This window comes from Hydractinia symbiolongicarpus, chromosome 7 (genome assembly GCF_029227915.1).
Source record: "Hydractinia symbiolongicarpus strain clone_291-10 chromosome 7, HSymV2.1, whole genome shotgun sequence".
Classification (NCBI taxonomy): Eukaryota; Metazoa; Cnidaria; class Hydrozoa; order Anthoathecata; family Hydractiniidae; genus Hydractinia; species Hydractinia symbiolongicarpus.
Genome location: NC_079881.1, coordinates 32,442,462 through 32,463,323, shown reverse-complemented (window position 1 = coordinate 32,463,323; position 20,862 = coordinate 32,442,462). Strand labels below are relative to the sequence as shown.

Sequence of the window (20,862 nt, the reverse complement as noted above, 5' to 3'; positions counted from 1 at the left end):
AGTTTTACAACACAAACCGATATGTTCTCGTTTTCTATCATGGCATACCAAATTATGTTTCCAAGTAGTGTTTTACCCATGCATATAACTCCTTTTCAACACATGATAGGTTTGAAAAATCATTGGCGTGCATCAATTCCAGCATTCAAAAGCGAATTGTTTAAAAAGGTAACTAAGTTAGTCAAGCACGTTCGCAGCGCTTTTAAGAAGCAGATATTCCTGGGAAAAAGGTTGTAGATTTGCATAAAATGTGCATTTTATTTTGTGTCGCCAAATGTGGAGATGTGTGCTTTCCGGTGCGTGATTTCCTACTTGTTTATGGATGAACTCTTCCATAATCTAAATTAAAAGTTATTTGAAGTTTAATGCAAAAAAATGCTACAGGATTTCTCTTCCTTAGGTACATGGACTAATAGAATTGTGTTGGTTTGAACAGCCGGCAAAGAGGTCATCAGCCAAAACATTTAACAGTGATTTAAGATATATTGTGAGTATTTTCTTTCTTTCTTTCTGTCTTCTATAATAATTCAGGCTAAAATTTTCATTTCCAAGGGGAATATTTTTTCTCCTAAATGAATGCGCAAATTCAAACAAATTAGTTTTACTTGCTCATTATGAGATACAAAATTGACGTCAATAATATTTTAAGAACTACAGTATTCTCTTTAATTAGCGGACACCGTTGGTGCATGAACAAAGTGTCCGCTAAGGTGTCCGTCTTTTGGAAAGTTTTGCAATGTAAGCTCAAAATTTAAAGAAAATTCGATTTTGTATACCAAAATGTGTAACTTAAAAAATTAGCCGGTACACCGTGCTGGACTTAGACACGAAAAAAGAAGAAAACAACTAAATTGAACGCGTAATATAACTTTTGTTTTAAAAAAACAAAACAAATACCAACATCATAATATCAACTAAATTAACGAAAAGATTTTTTAAAACAACTTTGCTTGGAGAAAATTTTTTTAATAGATTGTTGTTTAAAGTTCCTGACATGAATAATTTCAAGTCTGTCTTGAGATACCAGTTATATATAAGTTTTATGGACAACAAAAGTTGATTGACTGGTTTGCGAAAAAAATGTAAAAGCCGAAATTTCTTGTAAAGTTTCAAAGTGTTTAAAATAAATATTTTAAAATTATTTAATTTTTTATTATTTTTGTATGCTGCTCCCTAATTTTTTGGACTGTCCGCTAATTGGAGAGAAAAAAAAACCTATAGTTTCCATTTCGTGCAAATTGTCCGCTAATCAGAGTGTCCGCTAATTAGAAAGTTTCTTATGAGACTTTGACCAGAAAACGGCCGGTGCATGGACAAAGTTTCCGCTAATCAGAGGTGTCCGCCTTTTAGAGTGTCCGTTAATTGGAGAGAATACTGTAGCTTAAAGAAAAATATACGAAAGTATACCTTCCTTTTTAAATTTTGCTATTTTGCGCCCCATGGCCATTAGTGAAGTTAAGAAAGATGAAAAAATGAAAAAGTAATATATTAAATTACGCCATTCTTATAGATCGAAAATACCAGCAGTCTTTCTCCAAAAAAAGGTTCCAATGAAGTAGTAAGTTCTTTCCTGAATACTTTACAAGACAAGCGCTACTATGCCTTATTTTGAATTCCATTGAGGGTGGACTAGTACTTGTTAAGAAAATGTATAACATCAGAATTGGATTTTTGTTACAGATTCAACCTGCTACCACGCCTTCAATGGTCAATGAAAAGACTAAAGAAGTGGTAAATGTTTCTTTTTAAAGGGACTGAAAATACTGCTACGAATCCCTAACAAAAGTCTTACATGAAGCCTAATAATGACATCTAAATGCTTGTTATAGATTGAACGCTCCAACACTTCTTTGTTGAAAAATTGTGAGCGTAAAGAGCCTAAACCAGCGGTGTGTACTTTTTTTACCAAATTTGCAAAATGTAGAATAAAATATTTACTCACACATCTGAAAGATGTACTACGATTCTTTAATAACAGTCGCACAGGAAATTCATTATACCAAATTTTCATTTTTGCTGCTGATTGACAGTACTAACACTCCTTTGTCTAACAAATTTGGTGATAACAAGATCAATGCAATTGCAAGTACTTTTCTTTTACACAATTTACGAAACAAAAAAAGCAATACCACATTATCCGTTTTTACAAGAGTAGCAAAAAATATTTATGATGCCTTTTTTGAAATTTTGTGAAGGAATCTTATTATATCAAATTTCCATCTTTATTTTAGATTGAAAGTACCAGCACACCAGCGTGTAAGAAAAAATCCCAACCAGTCGTAAGTCTTTTTTTAAAAATAATTTTTAAGTTATAAAACAAAATATTTATTTATGTATTACCATTGCAATTTGCTTCCGTATGGACACTTCACAAACAGTCGTACAGAAAATTTATTATATCGAATTTCCAACTTTGTTATAGACTACTAGGACCCCTTTGTTAAAAAAATTTGGTGAAAAAGTGACTAAAGCAGTTGTAAGTACTTTTCTTTTACACTTTTAAGATATCAACCTACTAGAGCATTAAGTGAACTTCTATCAGACAATCATATGGGGGATTAAATATAAAAAATTTACAATTAATTATAGATTGAAAATACTATCACGTCATCGGCGAACAATTTTACCGATCAGGAGACTGCAAAATCAGTAGGTGTTTTTTTAAACAATAAACCAGAGATAGAACAGAATATCTTATTATATGTTTCGACTTATAGGATGAATGCATGCTATCAGATGACGTCGAAAATTACTTTGTGCCAATAAAAGTAAGTTTTGTGATTTTTTCAATAATGATAATTTTCCCTTTTTACAAAACTCACACTAAAACTCACAATCTGTTTAGAAGCCTACTATTAAAGAAATAATTAAAGCTTGCAGACCAGTTGCGGTAATTGCATATTGACGTTTACATTCTTTTTAAAACATATATACATGCTTTTTTATCAGACTGTCCCAAATTCTGGGCAGGCTGATTATTATTCTTATTTCTCTTTAAACAATAGATCTATTGTTTTAAACTTGAAATCTCAGCCTGCTATTCTTAGAGTTCGCATTGTTGTAATGGAAATGTTAAGTATCTATTCTCTATTACTTTATGGAAATAGATTGTATTGTTAATAGTTAATTTCAATCTTAGTCCTCGGAAAATTCGGAAAAAAGTGCAGCCGCGTCGCAGGAAAACGAAGTAAACTGCAGTTCATTAGAACAGGTGATTGGATTTTTATGTAATAAAAAAATTGCATTTACTTTAATTTATCGTAAATTATCGTGCAAACTGCTCAGGATATTAAGACGAAGCGGTAACGCTATCCACCGTAGTAATCCCGTTTTTGCAGAAACCATGCTTTCTACAGTAGTAACTCTGCTAAATTACATTTGACGCAAAAATCATGTGAAAATTTTTATTTAAACTTCATTGTCTAAAAAAGTATTTGTGCTATTTTGTGAGGGCGTTGCACTTTGTCAAGATTTTTCTTTAATAGTAAAATGGATAAATTATTTATATTTTTAAGTCCGTTGTGAACGATTCCGGCTTGCATGGAGATTTCCCTACCATCATAAACACTGATGTAGAGGTATGGAATATCTTTATACAGTTTGTATCAATAATATTTTAACCCTATCACACTTAGGGTTTTAAGTATGGCATCGGGGGGAAGAGAGTAGGCGTAAAGTGTCCGTTGGACATATAACCTGAACTATTTATGCTTCGATGATAAAAATTTGGCACAATTGTAAGAACGTTTTAAACCTAAAACGTCGTACGATTGGATTTGTCGTCACATATATAAAAATACGCTATTTTCTACATTTCTCAATCAATTCAATAATACGAATGTCTAACTGCAAAATTACACCAAAAATATATCTTCGCTATAATAATAACCGTCGTCTGTCTGTTACGGAAGCACGAAATGCGATATATAAAGGACGGGTGACCCCGTGGATTTTCCACGGGTTGACGACTAGTTGTTTTAATATTGCTCTAAATCTCCAATAACCATTTTAATATTCAGAAAAATTGCCCTGTGCGCTAAAATGTACCATCTCTACCAGCGGCAGTAATAGAATTATTGTTTTTAATAGCGATCGTTAACTAGCCAGGTGGAAAGTTTTTAACGGCTTATTTTCTTTGTTACATATACAGGACTTAGACGTGTCAGGTGTTGTCGATCAAGTCGATTGTGTTGACGATCCTGAGGATTCTGATTACACGCTTTCTGAAACTGAAGTGTCAGAGTCAGAAGATAGCGAAATTTCTGACAAGGAAAATAAACATGTTGAAAAAGGTGCGGACGTGTTTACATTTTCAGCTGACGAAGAAGATGAAAGTGAAGAAGAACAAGAGACAATAGATCGTGGTAATTAATATTAAATTTTCAATAGTTATGGAAAGGCAAATTATTATAGTATGTTTAGTTACTTCCCCACAATTATATTCTTCATGAAGGAGAAATTACGGGACTTGACATTTTTCTCCAAAGGGATGTAAAGTAGAAAGTTAATGTGTGAAGTGCGCGCAATTTTAGCACTATGAACAAATGACATCTTCCCTTATCAGTAAAAAAAGGATTGTTTGCTAACTTAATTATACTGGAAAATAATGAAGGCCGCAGCAACGCTATTTTGCAGCACAAAATCAGTAATTCAAGAACATAAATAAAACGTAATTCAAGAACATAAATAAAACGGAAAGCAAGTCAATGTAAATAATAGAGAACAAGAAAATTGAAATAATAAGGTTTAAAATTCATTGTTTTAACGTTACTTTCATCACTTCGTTGTCATTTTCTTGTCCAATAAGGAATCTATTTTTTCCACTTCTCAGCATATTAACATTTTGTATTTGTTTTTAAACTCTATTATAGTGTATGTCAAAGAAACTCAAAAATCGAACGGAGGTGAAAGATTGTATGACAGCAGGCATGCTTGCCTTTATTGTGGTCTTATGCAGCCAAAACTGAGTCGTCATCTGTTAACACATATTGTGGAAGAAGAGGTAAAAAAGGTGAAGGATTTAGCATTAAAATCGAAGGAGAGGAAACATCTTCTCAAAGCGCTTCGTTTAAAGGGGGACTTTTACCACAATATAAAAGTGCTGAAGACGGGTGGTGAAATGATAGTGGCTCGACGTCCTCCCAAGGGAGTAAAATCCCAACCAAGTGAATATTTGCCTTGTAAATATTGTTATGCTTTCCTACACCAAGCACAATTGTCAAGGCACTGTCGAAACTGCAGTTTTAAAGACATGAAAAGTTGTGAGCAGGAAAACATTATCAAACAGTCAGAACTGCTGATCTACCCCAACAGGGCTATTCCTGGTGCAAGTCTAGATTTGGAGGAGTTTGTTATTAGGAAAATGAAGAAGGATGAGTTAACTGAGCTTGTCAAAAAGGATTTCATCATCGTCACTTATGGATCCTTTTTGATAAGTGGCAAAGGAAGAAGAGCAACAGGAGAGGTTTCGCAAAGAATGCGAATTTTGGCCAGACTTTTGCAAAAGTTGCAAGAATTGAGGCAAAATGTAGATGGTGGTTTGATTGCCTTTATCAAACCTCAGTATTTCGACGATGTCTGCGAATGCACAAAGCTTCTTGCAGGGTACAAAAGCCAGAATGCTGATGGAGAAATGGCGCCATGCTTTGAGACGCCCAGTCTTCCGTTAAAATTGGGATACACATTGGATAGTGTATGCAACCTATTGCACGGCTACGGCCTAAGAACGAATGACGATGTCCTCATCAAAAACGCCATCAATTTTTTGAAATTGTATCAGACGGAGTGGCCAGTGAGGATTTCGTCAGCGTCACTTTGGACACTGGCAGAAAATAAGTTTAATAAAACGGATGTTCTGCCATTAACCTCTGATTTACTAAAGTTGAAGGTGTTTTGTGAAAAAGAAATTGTGCGTCTTTGCGCCGATTTAAAGAAAAATGTCACAGTGGATGTTTGGAGGCAACTTGCTGAAATAGTTATCACAAGGCTGACCGTCTTTAATAAGCGCAGAGGAAATGAACCCGCCAGCATATTGTTAAAACGCTACGCTGCTAGAAATGACAGAGAGAAAATCATGCATGATGACATTGCCGATTCTCTGTCTCCAATTGAAAAGAAATTAATTGATAGGTTGGTATTTTTATTATCTTAGTCATCTTGAGGTGGTTTCAACTTTCACAATTTTATTACACGTAAAAACCCAAAATAAGGATAGATATTTGAATGCTATTTTACCAACAACATCTTTTTAAATTTTGAACTACGTGCAGGAACAAAAACAATTTTTTAATGTTTTTGTTTCAACTTGTTTTTTCTGTTTCCCCTTGTTCTTTCATAATATGTTTGGCTAAACTATCCTACTAGAACTAGGTATTATTGTCTATTTAAGATTAGAAATTGTTCATGTGAGAGGAAAGAGGGGCAGACAAGTGCCAACTTTATTAACGGCAGATTGTGTTGCTGCGATTGATCTATTGGTCAAGAAAAGAGAAAAAGTCGGAGTAGCGGCAGGAAACAAATACCTGTTTCCAACTCCAACCAGGCAGTCATTAAATCCTCTTCGAGGTTATCAATGTATCAATGAAGTAGTGAAGAGAGTTGAAGGTCTGGAGAAACCGGATTTAGTGAAGAGCACTAAGTTGCGGAAGTATATTGCCACCGTTAACGTACACAAGGAGTACTATCGCCTTCACGACTCTGCGATAGAACTTTCCAAAGTGAGTCGATTGCTGTTAGCAATCGATTCTGGTAATGGAAAAGAACTCGTCGGAAGATCTTTAAAGGAAATTACGTTGAACGGTAGATATTACTTGTTTAGTTTTAAAACTTACATAACAAAGTAGTGAACACATCGAAGTTCTTTTAAAAAGCTATGGGTTAGACTATTTTAAAATTTATCCTTTCTGATGGATGTTTTATGCATAACAACTGTACTGAACTTTAGATTTGCCATCACCAGTAGACGAAGATTTAAATGAAGAAGATGTAAATGAAGAAGATGTAAATGAGGAAGATGTTGAGCATTTTTCAGGTAAGAATAATTTGTTTTAACTATTCGTTATTAAGATCGAATGACGTACCCATCCCTGGTCAAGAGTTCGAATTTATTAGAATCAAGCAAGATCTCGACAAGGCGATTTGACTATGTGATCTTTAAACATTTGTGGCTCATGTTGTTATATTTATATTATGTTTTGAAATTTGAATATAGAGGAAGCAAGTTGGCTAAAAACATAGGTTGTCAGGTTTTATAACCATTGAAATGTTTGTTCCCCACAAAATCTAGCTGTCTGTCTGTCAGTTAAATTAGGCTGCTTAAACAACAGTAACATAGAGGTGAATTTTACACCTGTAGGCATTCCCAGATATTTCGATCTTATCTGCGCTAACATTATGTTGAAAAAATATCAGGGTGATGTTCGCGTAAAAATTAAAAATATCCATGGTATAACGAAACACTATTCTTATTAAAAAACGTGTGCTTTTAAATCCCTTATAATGTTAAAGCATGAGAAAGGAACATCTTCCTTTTTCTATATCCATAACTCTATCTCTATAATAATAGCCGTCGTCTGTCTGTTCGTGCGTCTGTTTGTTATGAAAACACGAAATAATTATAATAATTTATAAAGGACGGGCTACCCTGTAGATTTTTCCACGGGTTAACGTCTAGTCTCTTTAATAATAGCCGCATTCCGTCTGTCTGTGTGTCCGCGAAAACCGCGTCCTATTACGGAAATACGAAATGCGATATATAAAGGACGGGCGACTCCGTGGATTTTTCCACGGGTTAACGAATAGTCTATGTTGTAATACCCGTATACGTCTGTCTGTCTGTCTATCTGTCATGCAAAATGGTGCCGAGAGTAGCGAGACGTGCGTAATGCAGTATAGAAAAGATTTCTCCACGGGCCATCGACTAGTACATCTAAAAACAAAACATAATAAAACAATACAGCAATTACCTTATCGGTAAAAAAAGGCGGAAAAAACATTAGTCGGCAAAAATATAAAGTCGGCAAAAATATTAGTCACTTGGACAAAATTTAGTCACTTCTTGCAGACTAAATTTTTGAATTTAGTCACTTTTTGCCGACTAAATTTTTTAAGTAAGTCACTAATAAAGAATAATTGCATAAAACTGATGAAAAATTAGCAACAAGGTAGAAAAAACGGCAAAAGTTTGGTCGGAAAAAAAAGTGCGAGAGGAGGTTAAGTCGGAAAAAAAATCGGAATAAAAGTTTGGTCGGTAATAGAAAATTCGGCAAAAATTTTAGTCGGCAAAAAATAATAGTCACCTAGCCAAAATTTAGTCACTTTTTGCCGACTTTTTTTTGCCAATAAGGTATGCACAAAACAACTAACAACGTTTTGTGGGAGGTAAAGTTGGTAAACAAACCTTGTCCTGGATATACTTAAGCTTATACCTTGTTTATAAAATATAAACGAATCTTTTAGTTTAGTTTTATAGTTTTTCTCTAATGTCATATTTTTTTAAGATCACGAGAATACAGCAGTTTCTGAAACAAGGAAAATCGTGAAAATCATTGCTCCAAGAAAATCAAACAGAAATTGGACGCAGTGGTCTAAAGAAGCAAGCGCTGTCGTACTAAAAAGATGCCACAGTTTTATTGTGGGCGACTTGCTGCCAGGAAAAGCTCTATGTGAAAAGATTATTGAAGAAAACCAAGGCTTGCTTCAAGGTCGTTCCTGGAGAAACATTAAAGATTTCGTGCTAAATCACAAAAGAAACGTGTCGAAAAAAATGTCAGAGAAATGATTTAATATATAAATAAGGGAATATGTAATTTAGAATACTGTAAATACTCAATTAAGTCAATTAAAGGGCTTTTTCTAAAGGTGGGGTTTATTGAAAAAGGTGGTTATAGAACAAGAGTTAACTTAATCCTGTGCACTTATTCTTTTATAACATGTTAGTGTGAAATTTCAGTTTAAAAATAAAAGGTATATAAGTAAAGGCCAGAATACACTTGTATAATATCATTAAACATATTTTAAAATACAGTTATAATTTTTCTACAATATACTTATAATTTGTTATAATATCGTTATAATTTCATTTAATTTCATATAATCGTTGCCACAACAACGCTAGCAGATAATAGATGTATAGTCACACAAACAAAAGGCATTCGAAACCAGATCACCAACAATATTATTAAAATCAAACTCATTTGATTTTATTCAAATATTATAGCCATGCAGCAAATCACGAGGTTATGACACACATGCCAGATGTTGAAATTATACATATTATGGCTATATTATAAGAAATTATAACCATATTTTAAACATATTTTAAGAAATTATAATGATATTATAAGGCATATTTCAGTGATATTATACAAGTGTATCAGGTCCTTAATAGAAAAATAAGAATAATAACCACCCTGGCCATAAAGGGATGTATATATAGTTATAGTAAGAACAAAGGGTAATGAATGATGAAGTTAAAATTTTCTTCAAAATTATGTCTAGGAAAATATGTAGGCAGCGTGTATGATCTCAGTCTACCCTTTTCTAGTAGTTAGTAGTTTCTAAAATTTTTGGTAAATAAGCTGCACCAAGAAGTCCATATTATATTTTGATTTAGATGACATATATTATATATTATCACATTATTTAATGTTTTTAAGTAGTCATATTCCTGCAGATATAATGTAATACTATTTAACTAATTATTTATTTAATACTTATTTATTTAATGTTCCTTAAAGTGCTCATATTCCTGTACAGATAATATAATATTTATGGTATATTTATTTATTTATTTATTTAGTTATTTATCATTTCCCTGTAGAAATAATGTAATATTTAAGGTTTATTTAAGGTTTATTTATTTATTTATTAAATTTTGTTTGTTATCCTGCGAAATAAGAAAAAATTCTCATTAGGCGAAATCTATTTGGCAATAAAAGGAATTTCTGTAAAATGTAGTAGTATTTTTTTAATAATTCTTTACTTTCTCTTTTACGATTTGCGACGATAATGCACAAGCGTTGTTTTATAAGAATACCAAAATTCTACCCTGGCTGTTCATTATTTTTCCTCTATTTTTCTAAACAATAAACTATTGTTTTTACTTATAGCTTAGGTAAATATATAATGTAAACAAAATTCTAAAAACAAGTTCGTTTAACATATCTCTTTACTTACTTTCTTCAAATAGGTTATATTTCTTATAAAAACTCTTTTAAATTTCGCCTACTTATAAACATCAAAGGCCTAGAACTGTCGTTCCCTGCAAATTCATAATACTTCTGCTTCATAGCAAACGATGTTAAGTTGTGCGAGATAACCTATTTATCATACCGTTGCCAAAAATGCTAATAATATACGACAGTTAGGCGGTGCTGCATGGCATTGGGCAGGAAAAAAAGCTGACTTCTGTATCCTATATTAGCAGAGAAAATTTGGCATATAAAATTTGCTAAATAGGCAATTTTATTATATTTAGGGTGCGAAGAAAAGTAGTAAACGTGTCTTTAAATTCAAGTCATATTTAGCAACAACAAAATATATTTGATTTTAAAAATATTGATGTATAATTGATTAACAAGACAAACAAAGCTGTCGTAGTTAAGTTGGTAGAGATTACACCCTCTAAAAATTGAACCACAGTACACGACCTCCCTTATTGCATGAATAGTCTGCAGATTCAAGGTAATTGAACCACACTCTCCCCTCAATACAAAATACAATACGTACAACTAACGTACAACTAACGATCGTTAAACAATAACAATATAAAAATCAGCAGACAACCGTTACATCCATTACACCAAAGAAACTAGTAATAAAAAAAATGCGTAAGCGCCAAGACTTGTGGGCCTGGCAGTAGCTTTCCACATGTTTGTTTTATATTTTAAAGGAGTTTGTTAAATGAATTCTTATAACTCAATGATTAATGGCAACTGTCAGTAATTTTAAATTGTTAAATTGCATTACAACCGAATGAAAATTAACAATTAAGATTTTACGTTATTCTAAAAAAAAATAAAAATTTTAACTGGGTATCTTTAAATTGATCTCGAAAATTCTGAAAATTCAATATGCAAATTGTGTTATGTGGGACACAAACACAACACAAAATTGCTGACGATACACAATCCACTCTGTTGAATTCAATTTATCGAATTTCAAAAATTTATATTGTATATTGTTAAATCCGTTAAATTTAAAGAAACTGACTGGATAATGTTTCTTTTGACTAATCCATAAATTTGAAACAAAAAAGAGTAATCATTATAAATTGAAATAAATAAAATGGTTGGTGTATCGTCCGCTTTAAAAAGTCTTTATTTTACATAATTCTAGTAGACATTGAGACTTGCTTGAATTATTCCAGAAAGCAAAACAGTGCTTTTAATTTTGCAACAATCAAAGACAAGCTAATTGTGTGACTTGATTAAATATTTAAATATTTGTCAGGAATATTATGAAGTCTCTTTGAGAACACTATGCCAAAAAACTCTTGATAAAATTTCTTCGTAATACCATCGCAATATATTTGCCATTATGTCTTTCGTCAAAGTTTTCGGATACACAGCTCGATGTCCTGCTGTTATAACAAACCGTTAATAAATTCGGACACAAGAAAAAGCATTTTTGGATAAGGGTGGATAGACCCCGGAAAAATACCCCGAAGTCCGAAATTTGCCGTTCTGTTTCAGGGTAAATTTCGAATTAAAAGGAACCCTTGCCCCGGACATAGAATTTTGTTACGGTGATGTTCCGTGGGCTGTCCGGGGTACTTATTACGCAACATATTGGGTAAATGAATCCGCCTATCTTAGCATATTTATTTGCAATAATTAAACAACCAGGTAAAACAACTGCTGCGTGGCGTATGCGCGTGGTTTAGATGTTGGACGGAATACTTACTGTCCTAAAAAACTGATTACCATAATAAAACGTTTAAAGATATCGTGATCGAAGTCAATAGCATATAAAATGGAAATGGAATAGACTATAACCAACAATAATGTTTCTACACAGGCTTAGCAACGCTTAAAGCTATAGCTAAAGCTTTTTTTTTAACCCGAAACGATTTGGCAGGGTAAAATCAGAATAAAATGAAATCTCAAAAAGTCGCGTGCCCCAGCAAACCCTCGACGGAATATTTGTCCCAGATCTGTCTATCCTCTGTCCATGTTTGGTCCACACAATTCTTATAGACAAAGTAATGTTGACTTTACTTTGTCTGTACTTTGTCTCAAGTCTGTATTTTTGGAACTTAATAAGTTCCTGTAGGGACCAAAGATAAAATATTGATGCTTTACTAAAACCAAAAAGTATGCTTTTCAAAATTTTATATTTTATATTTTTTTGAGGCAACACAGACGAGTTTTATTACTTTTATCACTTTCACAACCTAAATTTAGGTAGATAACAAAAATAAAATAAGTTCTTACCAGTATAAGTTATATATTTACATGACTTATACAAAAAGTAAACTAGCTAGTTAAACTTTAACATACACCCAGCGGACTTTCGACATCTTCCACATTTCTAAAGACGTCTTTTTTATCGCTGATTTCTCAGTCTATAATGTATATTTTTAAGCGTCTAAAAGAGGTCTTTTCAATGATTCATTTCTATAGATCTCTTTTAGAGACCTTTGGAAAAACGTCTTTCCAAAGACGTCTTTTAGACGTGTTTAGGAAAGACGAAAATTGAATAAATGTGTATAAACGAGACAACAAATCTTTCATACATCAAATAAGCGAGTCCAAAATAGTGCGTTGATTGTCATTGCATAACAAAGTGCTTTTATAAAAGAAATGCCTTGCGATTTAAGTTAGTTACTCTTTTGATATTTCAAGAATCTGAAATTTAAATTTTTGGGCTAGAAGAAAAACCAAGTAACTTGGGAGAATTAATTTGCACGGGAAACAATTTCGTATTTTATTATTTTTTTTTAATCTCGCGGAAATTATTGGAACACTTGCTATTCGCGAAATCCGCAAAAATTCAATTATCATGAATTTTTTTTTTCAGTATTCTTCATTTCCGAAATTTGAATAATATTGTGAGAATAATGCGAAGGCTCGATCATCAGACGACACAAATTTTTTATTTGTTAAGAAAATTAAAAGTTGTTTGATTTTGATTTTTACCCCATTAATTTATCCATGTTTTAATGACATCGAAGTTCAACTATTATTAAAGAATTATTTGGGGTTTAAAATGTCGATTTTCCTTGTATCATGGGGCTAAAACCAAAAAGTACAATTTTTATAAAAATGTGTTATGTGGATTTCAATTTCAGCAATCTTTAGTCTTTAGTCTCCTACATATTAATTTTTTTTTTAAAATGTCGTTAACTTCTTTTTTCGCAAAATTTGCGACATTTTATTCTCACGAAATATTTGTTGTTTTTGATAAAAATATGTCGCGAAAATTAGTTCTCGCTAAAATTAATTCTTTAAGTCAATTTTCAGCAAACATTTTTTCTCGGAAATATCAAACATAACTTTTAAATGAATAAGAGAGGACTATTATTATTCTTGACATTTATTTTTTCACAGAAATTTTCTATACATAATTTATCTTTTTCCTTACGAAAATATTCATACACAATTTTTGCTACTTACCTCACCTTTCATTCAACTTTCGAGTCTTTTTTTCTGCTTCTACGTCGTGTCACAAAATAATTTCTCATAGCGCCACGTCTTCCTTGATTTCTATTTACGTTAACGTTGAAACGTACAATTTTAATAAATTGCAGAAATAACGATATTAAAGACGACAAATATTTTGCGATGAAAATATATTTGAACTTTTTTATATCAAACTCGTATTGTTTAGTTACACTTTAAACAATAAATATACTTTACAATCACAGTAGTCAAAATTTACCAGAAATAAATAAACAAAATATTAATAATAAAAAAACACTTTACAATTAAATATTTCATATGCGCTTTTCCAGGCGAGCAAGGTACCTTGCATATCATTTTCTATTTCTCCAGAATTTGATTGCACGATTTTAAATTGTATATAAAATGTGTTTTTATCAAATTCTTTGCTGGGTCAAAAGTCGTAGCAAACCCCATATGCATGTTTTTTTCATAACAACAAAACTTAAAAACATTCTAGGAAAATTATAAGGCTTCGTGATGCTTTCCATAAAAATACAAACAAAATATAACAAATCCATTTAAACAAAAGAAAATTAAAAACATTCATAAGTTTATTTCATTCCAATGTTCTTATAAAAAAAAACGTGCATTAGGTGTTTTTGATTGAAGACTGCAAAGAGAAGATGAAAAAACAAAACTACTTACTTTTTGAAGAACAGGTGTCCCGAAAAACTTATTATGAAGGGTCGCCAAATTACATTAGTATTTAAAAATAAATTAAAGTGACGATTATTCGACTTTTAATTTCGTGAAAAATTGATTTCCGAGAAAAATAAACTCGCTAACTAAGTTTGCGTACACCCCCGTCTTTTAATATCGAATTTTTCATATAAAAACGAACGTCTTTTGAAAGACGCATTTTAGATCACTCTAAGAAGTAGAAAAAAATGCCTTTTAAAGGCTCGTTTTAAATGCATGATAAGAAGAGAAAGACGTCTTTTAGAAGATCTATTTTAGATAACTTTAAGATATCTTTTAAAAAGACGATTTTCAAAGATCTTCGTATACTACAAGATTCACATTTATCAAGTTTTAAAACACGTATAAAAGATATCTTTTAAAAAACGATTTTCAAAGATCTTCGTATACTACAAGATTTACATTTATCAAATTTTTAAAACACGTATAAAAGATATCTTTTAAAAAGACGATTTTCAAAGATCTTCGTATACTACAAGATTCACATTTATCAAGTTTTAAAACACGTATAAAAGATATCTTTTAAAAAACGATTTTCAAAGATCTTCGTATACTACAAGATTCAGATTTATCAAGTTTTAAAACACGTATAAAAGATATCTTTTAAAAAGACGATTTTCAAAGATCTTCGTATACTACAAGATTCACATTTATCAAGTTTTAAAACACGTATAAAAGATATCTTTTAAAAAGACGATTTTCAAAGATCTTCGTATACTACAAGATTCACATTTATCAAGTTTTAAAACACGTATAAAAGATATCTTTTAAAAAACGATTTTCAAAGATCTTCGTATATATATCCTACTACAAGATTCACATTAATTAAGTTTTAAAACACGTATAAAAGATGTCTTTTAAAAGACGATGTTTCTAACCTTCAGAGCATCTTCTCACACAAGATTTAAAAAAAAAAGACATCTAAAACCTAAACTAAACGACGTCTTGTGCCATGTGTGGCTGTAATTTGGCCGCGGAATGCTCTGATCACACAAATAGCTAATACAATCTATTTGTGAACTGCCCAAAAGAATCAGATTTGTTTTCGATCTGTATTCAGATTGGTCAAATAATTGGATAATAATGAAAAGAGGCTTTCTATTGGATTTTGAGAAATTAAAATTTCCAGAAGTTAAACGTTTGACAACGTGAAGAACACATTCTTTTCAAGCGCGGCCCATGGTGATTATTTGCAATCCGTGTTCAGATTGATCATTGAATTGGTTAGGAATTAAAAATACCAACAACTTGAGCCCGGCTTTGCAGTCTTTCTTTATATAAGTATGTAATGTATGTAATGTAAACATATCTTATCAGATTATTTCAAAGATTTCTGCCGCCCCTCCTCCCCCCCCCCCCCACTCCCGCGCCATAGCGGCTAAAATCAACATTTATCGGGTATAGGGACACACACAACTTATGGGACACACACAACTTATGGGACACACACAACTTATGGGACACACACAACTTATGGGACACACACAACTTATGGGACACACACAACTTATGGGACACACACAACTTATGGGACAGAGATAGCATTTGTTGTATTTAACAAATTATTAGTCAACTCATATGTGCTTTTGTTAGGAACGCAGGTAAAGAAATGTCAAGACTTGCGGATTTTTTTATTTAATATATCGCTACTAATAATTAAATTCTAACCGCAACATAAAAAATCTAGTCCATGACAATTTAACAAAACTGACATAAAACAGTATCCAATTGTCCCATAACGCGTACTGACACTTGTGTCTTCTGTGTATAGAAAATTCGAGTACAAATTTAGTAGCAAATCTATCACTTTATAAAATTAAGAACAAAGTAACAAGAAGCAAAAACACAATGTATCAAATTTGTGTATCATTTGTCCCCACAATACAGGATTTTAATAAGTGCATGACACACAAAATGGCCCATAAGTTTGCACACAGACACAGACACAACTTATGGGGACACTGCTTGTAAACTGGATAAATAACCTTATTTTGCAGTTTAAAATTGTTTTTAAGGAAAATGTATTATGGGCCAGAGAAATTTGTCCCACAGTGCAGCAGGTCCCCATAGCGTTAGTTCGCAACGCACAGAAGTCCCCATAAGTCGTATACACGCAAACACATAAACAAACAGGGAGTATACAAGCACAAATATTTCACACACTTACACACACATGTAAACAAACAGGGAGTATACTTCTATTTTGTAATTAGTTCTTATTGATAATTTTTTTCACTTCCTTTAGAAGGTGAACAAGTTCAGGAAACGCAGGGTACTTCTTTTTTTTACATTTTAAAATTTTCTCAAACACCGAGCTACAGCATCAGTATTAACATTGCCATTAATACTAACTTCTTATTGTTTTTAATATTTTAATCTAGAAGGTGAAAAAGTCGAGGTTGCGCATGGTATATCCTGTTTTAGTACTTCTCCATCCAATCTTTTAAATATCTTTTTCCCTCCATATTTTCATAACAAAAATATTTTTACTTCTAGATAGTAAAGAAAAAAAGGAGGGTGAGTATTTTGTAGATAATAAATAGAGTTTAGATTTATTATTGGACACAGTTTTGGTATTATTATAAAATTATTTTATTTTATTTTTTTCTTATCTGTTTTGTTTTTGTTTGTTATTTAGTTTTGACGTATTCAGCTTATGAGGAGTATAGAAAGACGCATCCTGGCCCCCTGTCCACAAAATCATTCAAATGGTGGAAATCGCATGGGGGTCAGGATTTAGCCAATTTTAATTGGAGCCAGTCAAAGAAACGTCGACAAAAGCATAAACATCGACGCACACATACTATTCATAACCAATATAACAATTGTACATTTAATAAATAAACCAATAATTCTAATAAACCAAAAAAAATCTTTCTATTTATTTATTTAAATTATTAATTAAGATTATATTTCTTACAGTTTTTGACCAAGTATATTTTGATGTTAGTTATTACTCTGGGGTATCCAATATTTCTACCCATTTACGCAATTACTTATTTTATCATGCAAGCTTTTTTTTGTCTATTTAATGTTTAAATGTTCACAAACAATGGATTTGCAAAACTTGTTTATAACACTGTACACTTATCAATTCCATCCCTGTGTTATTATTTCAGTGTTGCTGATCGTCGATACCTCAGAGTAGTTTCTTTTTAAGTTATTTTTTTGTTATGATGTTACAATAAAATACATCAAAATACATTCAGTTCAGTTATTTTCCCTTTTACCAGTATTGAGGACCCGCCAGCTACTAGAATTTATCATGTTGCCTAAAACTTTACTTTAACAACTGTCCTTTTAATATACCATTTTATAACAAACACCCTTTTTGTGTTTGAGCTATATACTTTTTTTTTAAATCGCATGGATTATTTTGTTAATACATTTGATTCATGTCTTACATGCTTTTTACTTCTTTTTAGGTTGAAGCGCAAAGCCCCATGACTTGCCTTCCTGTGGCGCGCTTTGTTAAGTGGATTATTTCCTTTTCATCGAGATAATTCATGAACTAAAAGTCAGGGCATAGCATGTTACACAAATCCCTCAAAGATTTATTGATACTGGTCAAACTCAAAAGAACAGCAGAGGTACAATGCCATTATGTCACATTACTGCACAAAAAACAAAAAAGTAAAGTATTTTATTATCTGAAAAAATTTTTAAACATGCATTGGTGACGTCAATAATTTTTGTCAAAAGTACACGATGTTATACGTTACTTTAAATAGCACTTCAGTTTTCATACAATAAAAGCAGCAAGTATCTTTTTCATCGTTCTCTCGCCTAAGTTCTTTATTGTTTTTCTGCCTAAGTGGATTTTTCCACGGGCTTAATCGATCTCTATAATAATACGCTAGGTGTGTCTGTCTGTGTGTCTGTGACAGGCAAAGTGGATGTCTTTATTTTCCTTTGATGTTGCCGAAAAATGCATGTCTAATATGTTAAATAACACTACTTTAACGTCAATATCCTATATTAAATTAATGAAGCCATTACAGTGCACCTAAAACTTTGAGGCCAAATAACTTGGAAACGAGGTGGTGACGTCAAGGATTTTTTACCGCGTGGGTAACTAGGGACCAACTAGGACCAATTTGGGTAACTTTCCCAAACCTGGGTCTCCGAATCCGTTTCGGAATGGACGGGTTGATGACGTCATCGAAAAACCTTTAAATCCTAATATCTCTGCAACCGTTTGTCAAAAATACGCGATCCTATACATTTTCTTGATAAGCGTTTCAAGACCTATACAATAAAGGCAGCAGGTATACAAATTTCTAAAAAAAAATTTGGGGGGTTTGACTGGCCATTGCTGACGTCAGCAAAATGTTAAAACCCTTTGTCTCATTAACTGCTTATCAAAAAGATATGATCATATACATTCTTGGTCAGCGTTTTAACATCTGCATAGTACAGGCAACGAATAAACTAAATTTCGCCAAATATTTTTGTTATTGCACTGCTGACGTCAGCAAAAAATCTAAAACAACCTACTTTTCCATTGTCCTTCTGCCTAAGTGGATTTTTCCACGGGCCTTAACGACTAGTTTTAACCCTACTAACCCAGATGAAAAAGATAAGCAAACACTTACTATATACAAAGAAAGATTAATGTAACAAGCAAAGTTCATCCATAGAACAGAAAACAAACAGTCATAAAAGCAGCTTTGGACAGAACTTTTCCATTGCGTCGAACTGAAGACTCAATATAACAAAAAAGGTTGCTAATATTTCATAAATATCCAATTCTGGCTGATCATGTACAGGTAAACTTCTTTATGATTTTGCTATTTGTTTGAAATTAATCAAAACTGTAGATCTTAGCTGGCACTGCACATGATCCATAGTATTTTACTTGTAGAAATAATGCTTTTATATAAGAATATCAAAATTCATTCTTCTTCTATACTTTAGTTAATGGATGAATCCAAGCGTCTTACTCACTTTGATTTACCAGTTATATATGTGGTCTGAATATTTATCTGAAATAAGGGTTGAACCAACTTTAAAGTTATCACCACCAAAGACATTCCGCGATAATTCGGTAATGTCAGCAATTGATACAATCACTGAAAGGTCATTTTTTGTCAGCAAATATTTTAACTTGTTGTGTCGCGAATGTTTATCGAAAAGAATTTGTGGGTTTTTGGACCTGGAAAAGTTTCTCTCCCAAAGTTTCTCTGAATAAAGTATTTCTGAATTTTTTTTATTTATTTATGTTACTCATCTGTTTTTAGCTTTTTCAGCATCGTTGGCAATCATCCTTGTACCGGCACTACTGGGGGAGGATGCTAAGCCATTGTTCTCCAATTTTGACGCTAAGAGAGAGCCTCAAATGTTGCCAGTGAGGTGATTAAAATTATTGAAGCCGCTTTGGATTTACAGTTCAAGGTTGTCGTAGATAGATGCATTGTAGAAGAGTGTTAGGAATTCATTTCTGCCTTTCAAGTTTATCTGGCATCGTCTTATCTTTTTGACTTATGTTATCCTAAGAGCCTAAAGAATGGCTCTGCTTCCAAAATAGAGGCAGATCCTGCTAAGCTTCGTACCCTTGCTAAGGACTCCCTATGTCTCTTAAACCAATTGATTCTTAACTGTTTGGGGATAACCTCGACGGCAGAATTGCCACTGTATGGGCATTGCAAAAAACATCACAGGCATTCGACTAAAAGAAGGAGTCAGGGTTCAGACCATCTTGGAAGAAGCCATCAACTTCATTTTCCAAGTATCGCTCTGGCGCATCTCAAACCCAACGACGGCAAGACAATTCACAAAATGCCAGGACATTTTCGAAACACGGCAACCCATCGAGAAGATCCACATACAATCGCATGGGGGAACATTAATGGTAAGATGCAAAACAGTAAATTTGAGTTACTTTGACTGTGCGGGTCAATGGTAATACTGCAAATTACTGTTCTACATAGCAATCTTTTACCAAGAAAAGTCATATCCTGAGAATGGTGTTAGATGGTATTCAAATCGATAATTATGAGATAACAAATCAGCAAGCTGTAGTGATTCGACTAGTCTAATGACTCTTATTTTAAGTGGTAGAGGTTAAACCCTCTAAAGATCTCTATGCAAAGCAAGATCTCCCTTTTACAAGAATGGTCTATACAACCAAGTTAATTGAAAAAGCAACCCTCTGGACAATACAAATATTGCAACAACAAAACAAAAAAAACAACATATATTGACATAAAACGTATATATATACAAATAAATAAAAACTATAAAAAAGGGGACAAACAACTACCTATGCGCCAGGACTTGTGAACCTGGCTGTAGCTTTACACGTGTTACGGGATCCCAATTTGTTAATGACCCAGTGTCTAATTACCACCCGTAAAGGTTTTTACCAGTTGACCATAAGATTATTGCTAAAGAGATTCAAAACTTATTAAATAAAAGAGCTATTGTTGAAACAGGAAATCAGCAGTGTAAATTTCTATCTCCAATTTTTGTTGTACCTAAAAAGGATGGAACAACTAGG

At 32.5% G+C, this 20,862-nt stretch overlaps 2 protein-coding genes across 2 annotated transcripts; both read left to right on the top strand.

The window, feature by feature from the left end:
- Nucleotides 1-2,444, top strand: LOC130649162 (uncharacterized). The gene is made up of 5 exons (XM_057455393.1): nt 1-168; nt 401-487; nt 1,511-1,558; nt 1,681-1,731; nt 1,830-2,444. The coding sequence occupies exons 1-5, from the start codon at nt 22-24 to the stop codon at nt 2,025-2,027; spliced, it is 531 nt and encodes a 176-aa protein (XP_057311376.1). The 5' UTR covers nt 1-21; the 3' UTR covers nt 2,028-2,444.
- LOC130648660 (uncharacterized) lies at nt 2,075-9,048 on the top strand. The gene is made up of 13 exons (XM_057454715.1): nt 2,075-2,086; nt 2,232-2,279; nt 2,423-2,476; nt 2,590-2,649; nt 2,718-2,768; nt 2,846-2,890; nt 3,140-3,211; nt 3,516-3,578; nt 4,151-4,364; nt 4,872-6,129; nt 6,389-6,798; nt 6,944-7,030; nt 8,499-9,048. Exons 1-13 carry the CDS (start codon nt 2,075-2,077, stop codon nt 8,777-8,779), a joined length of 2,655 nt encoding a protein of 884 aa, XP_057310698.1. The 3' UTR covers nt 8,780-9,048.
- Nucleotides 9,049-20,862: the final 11,814 nt, after the last annotated feature.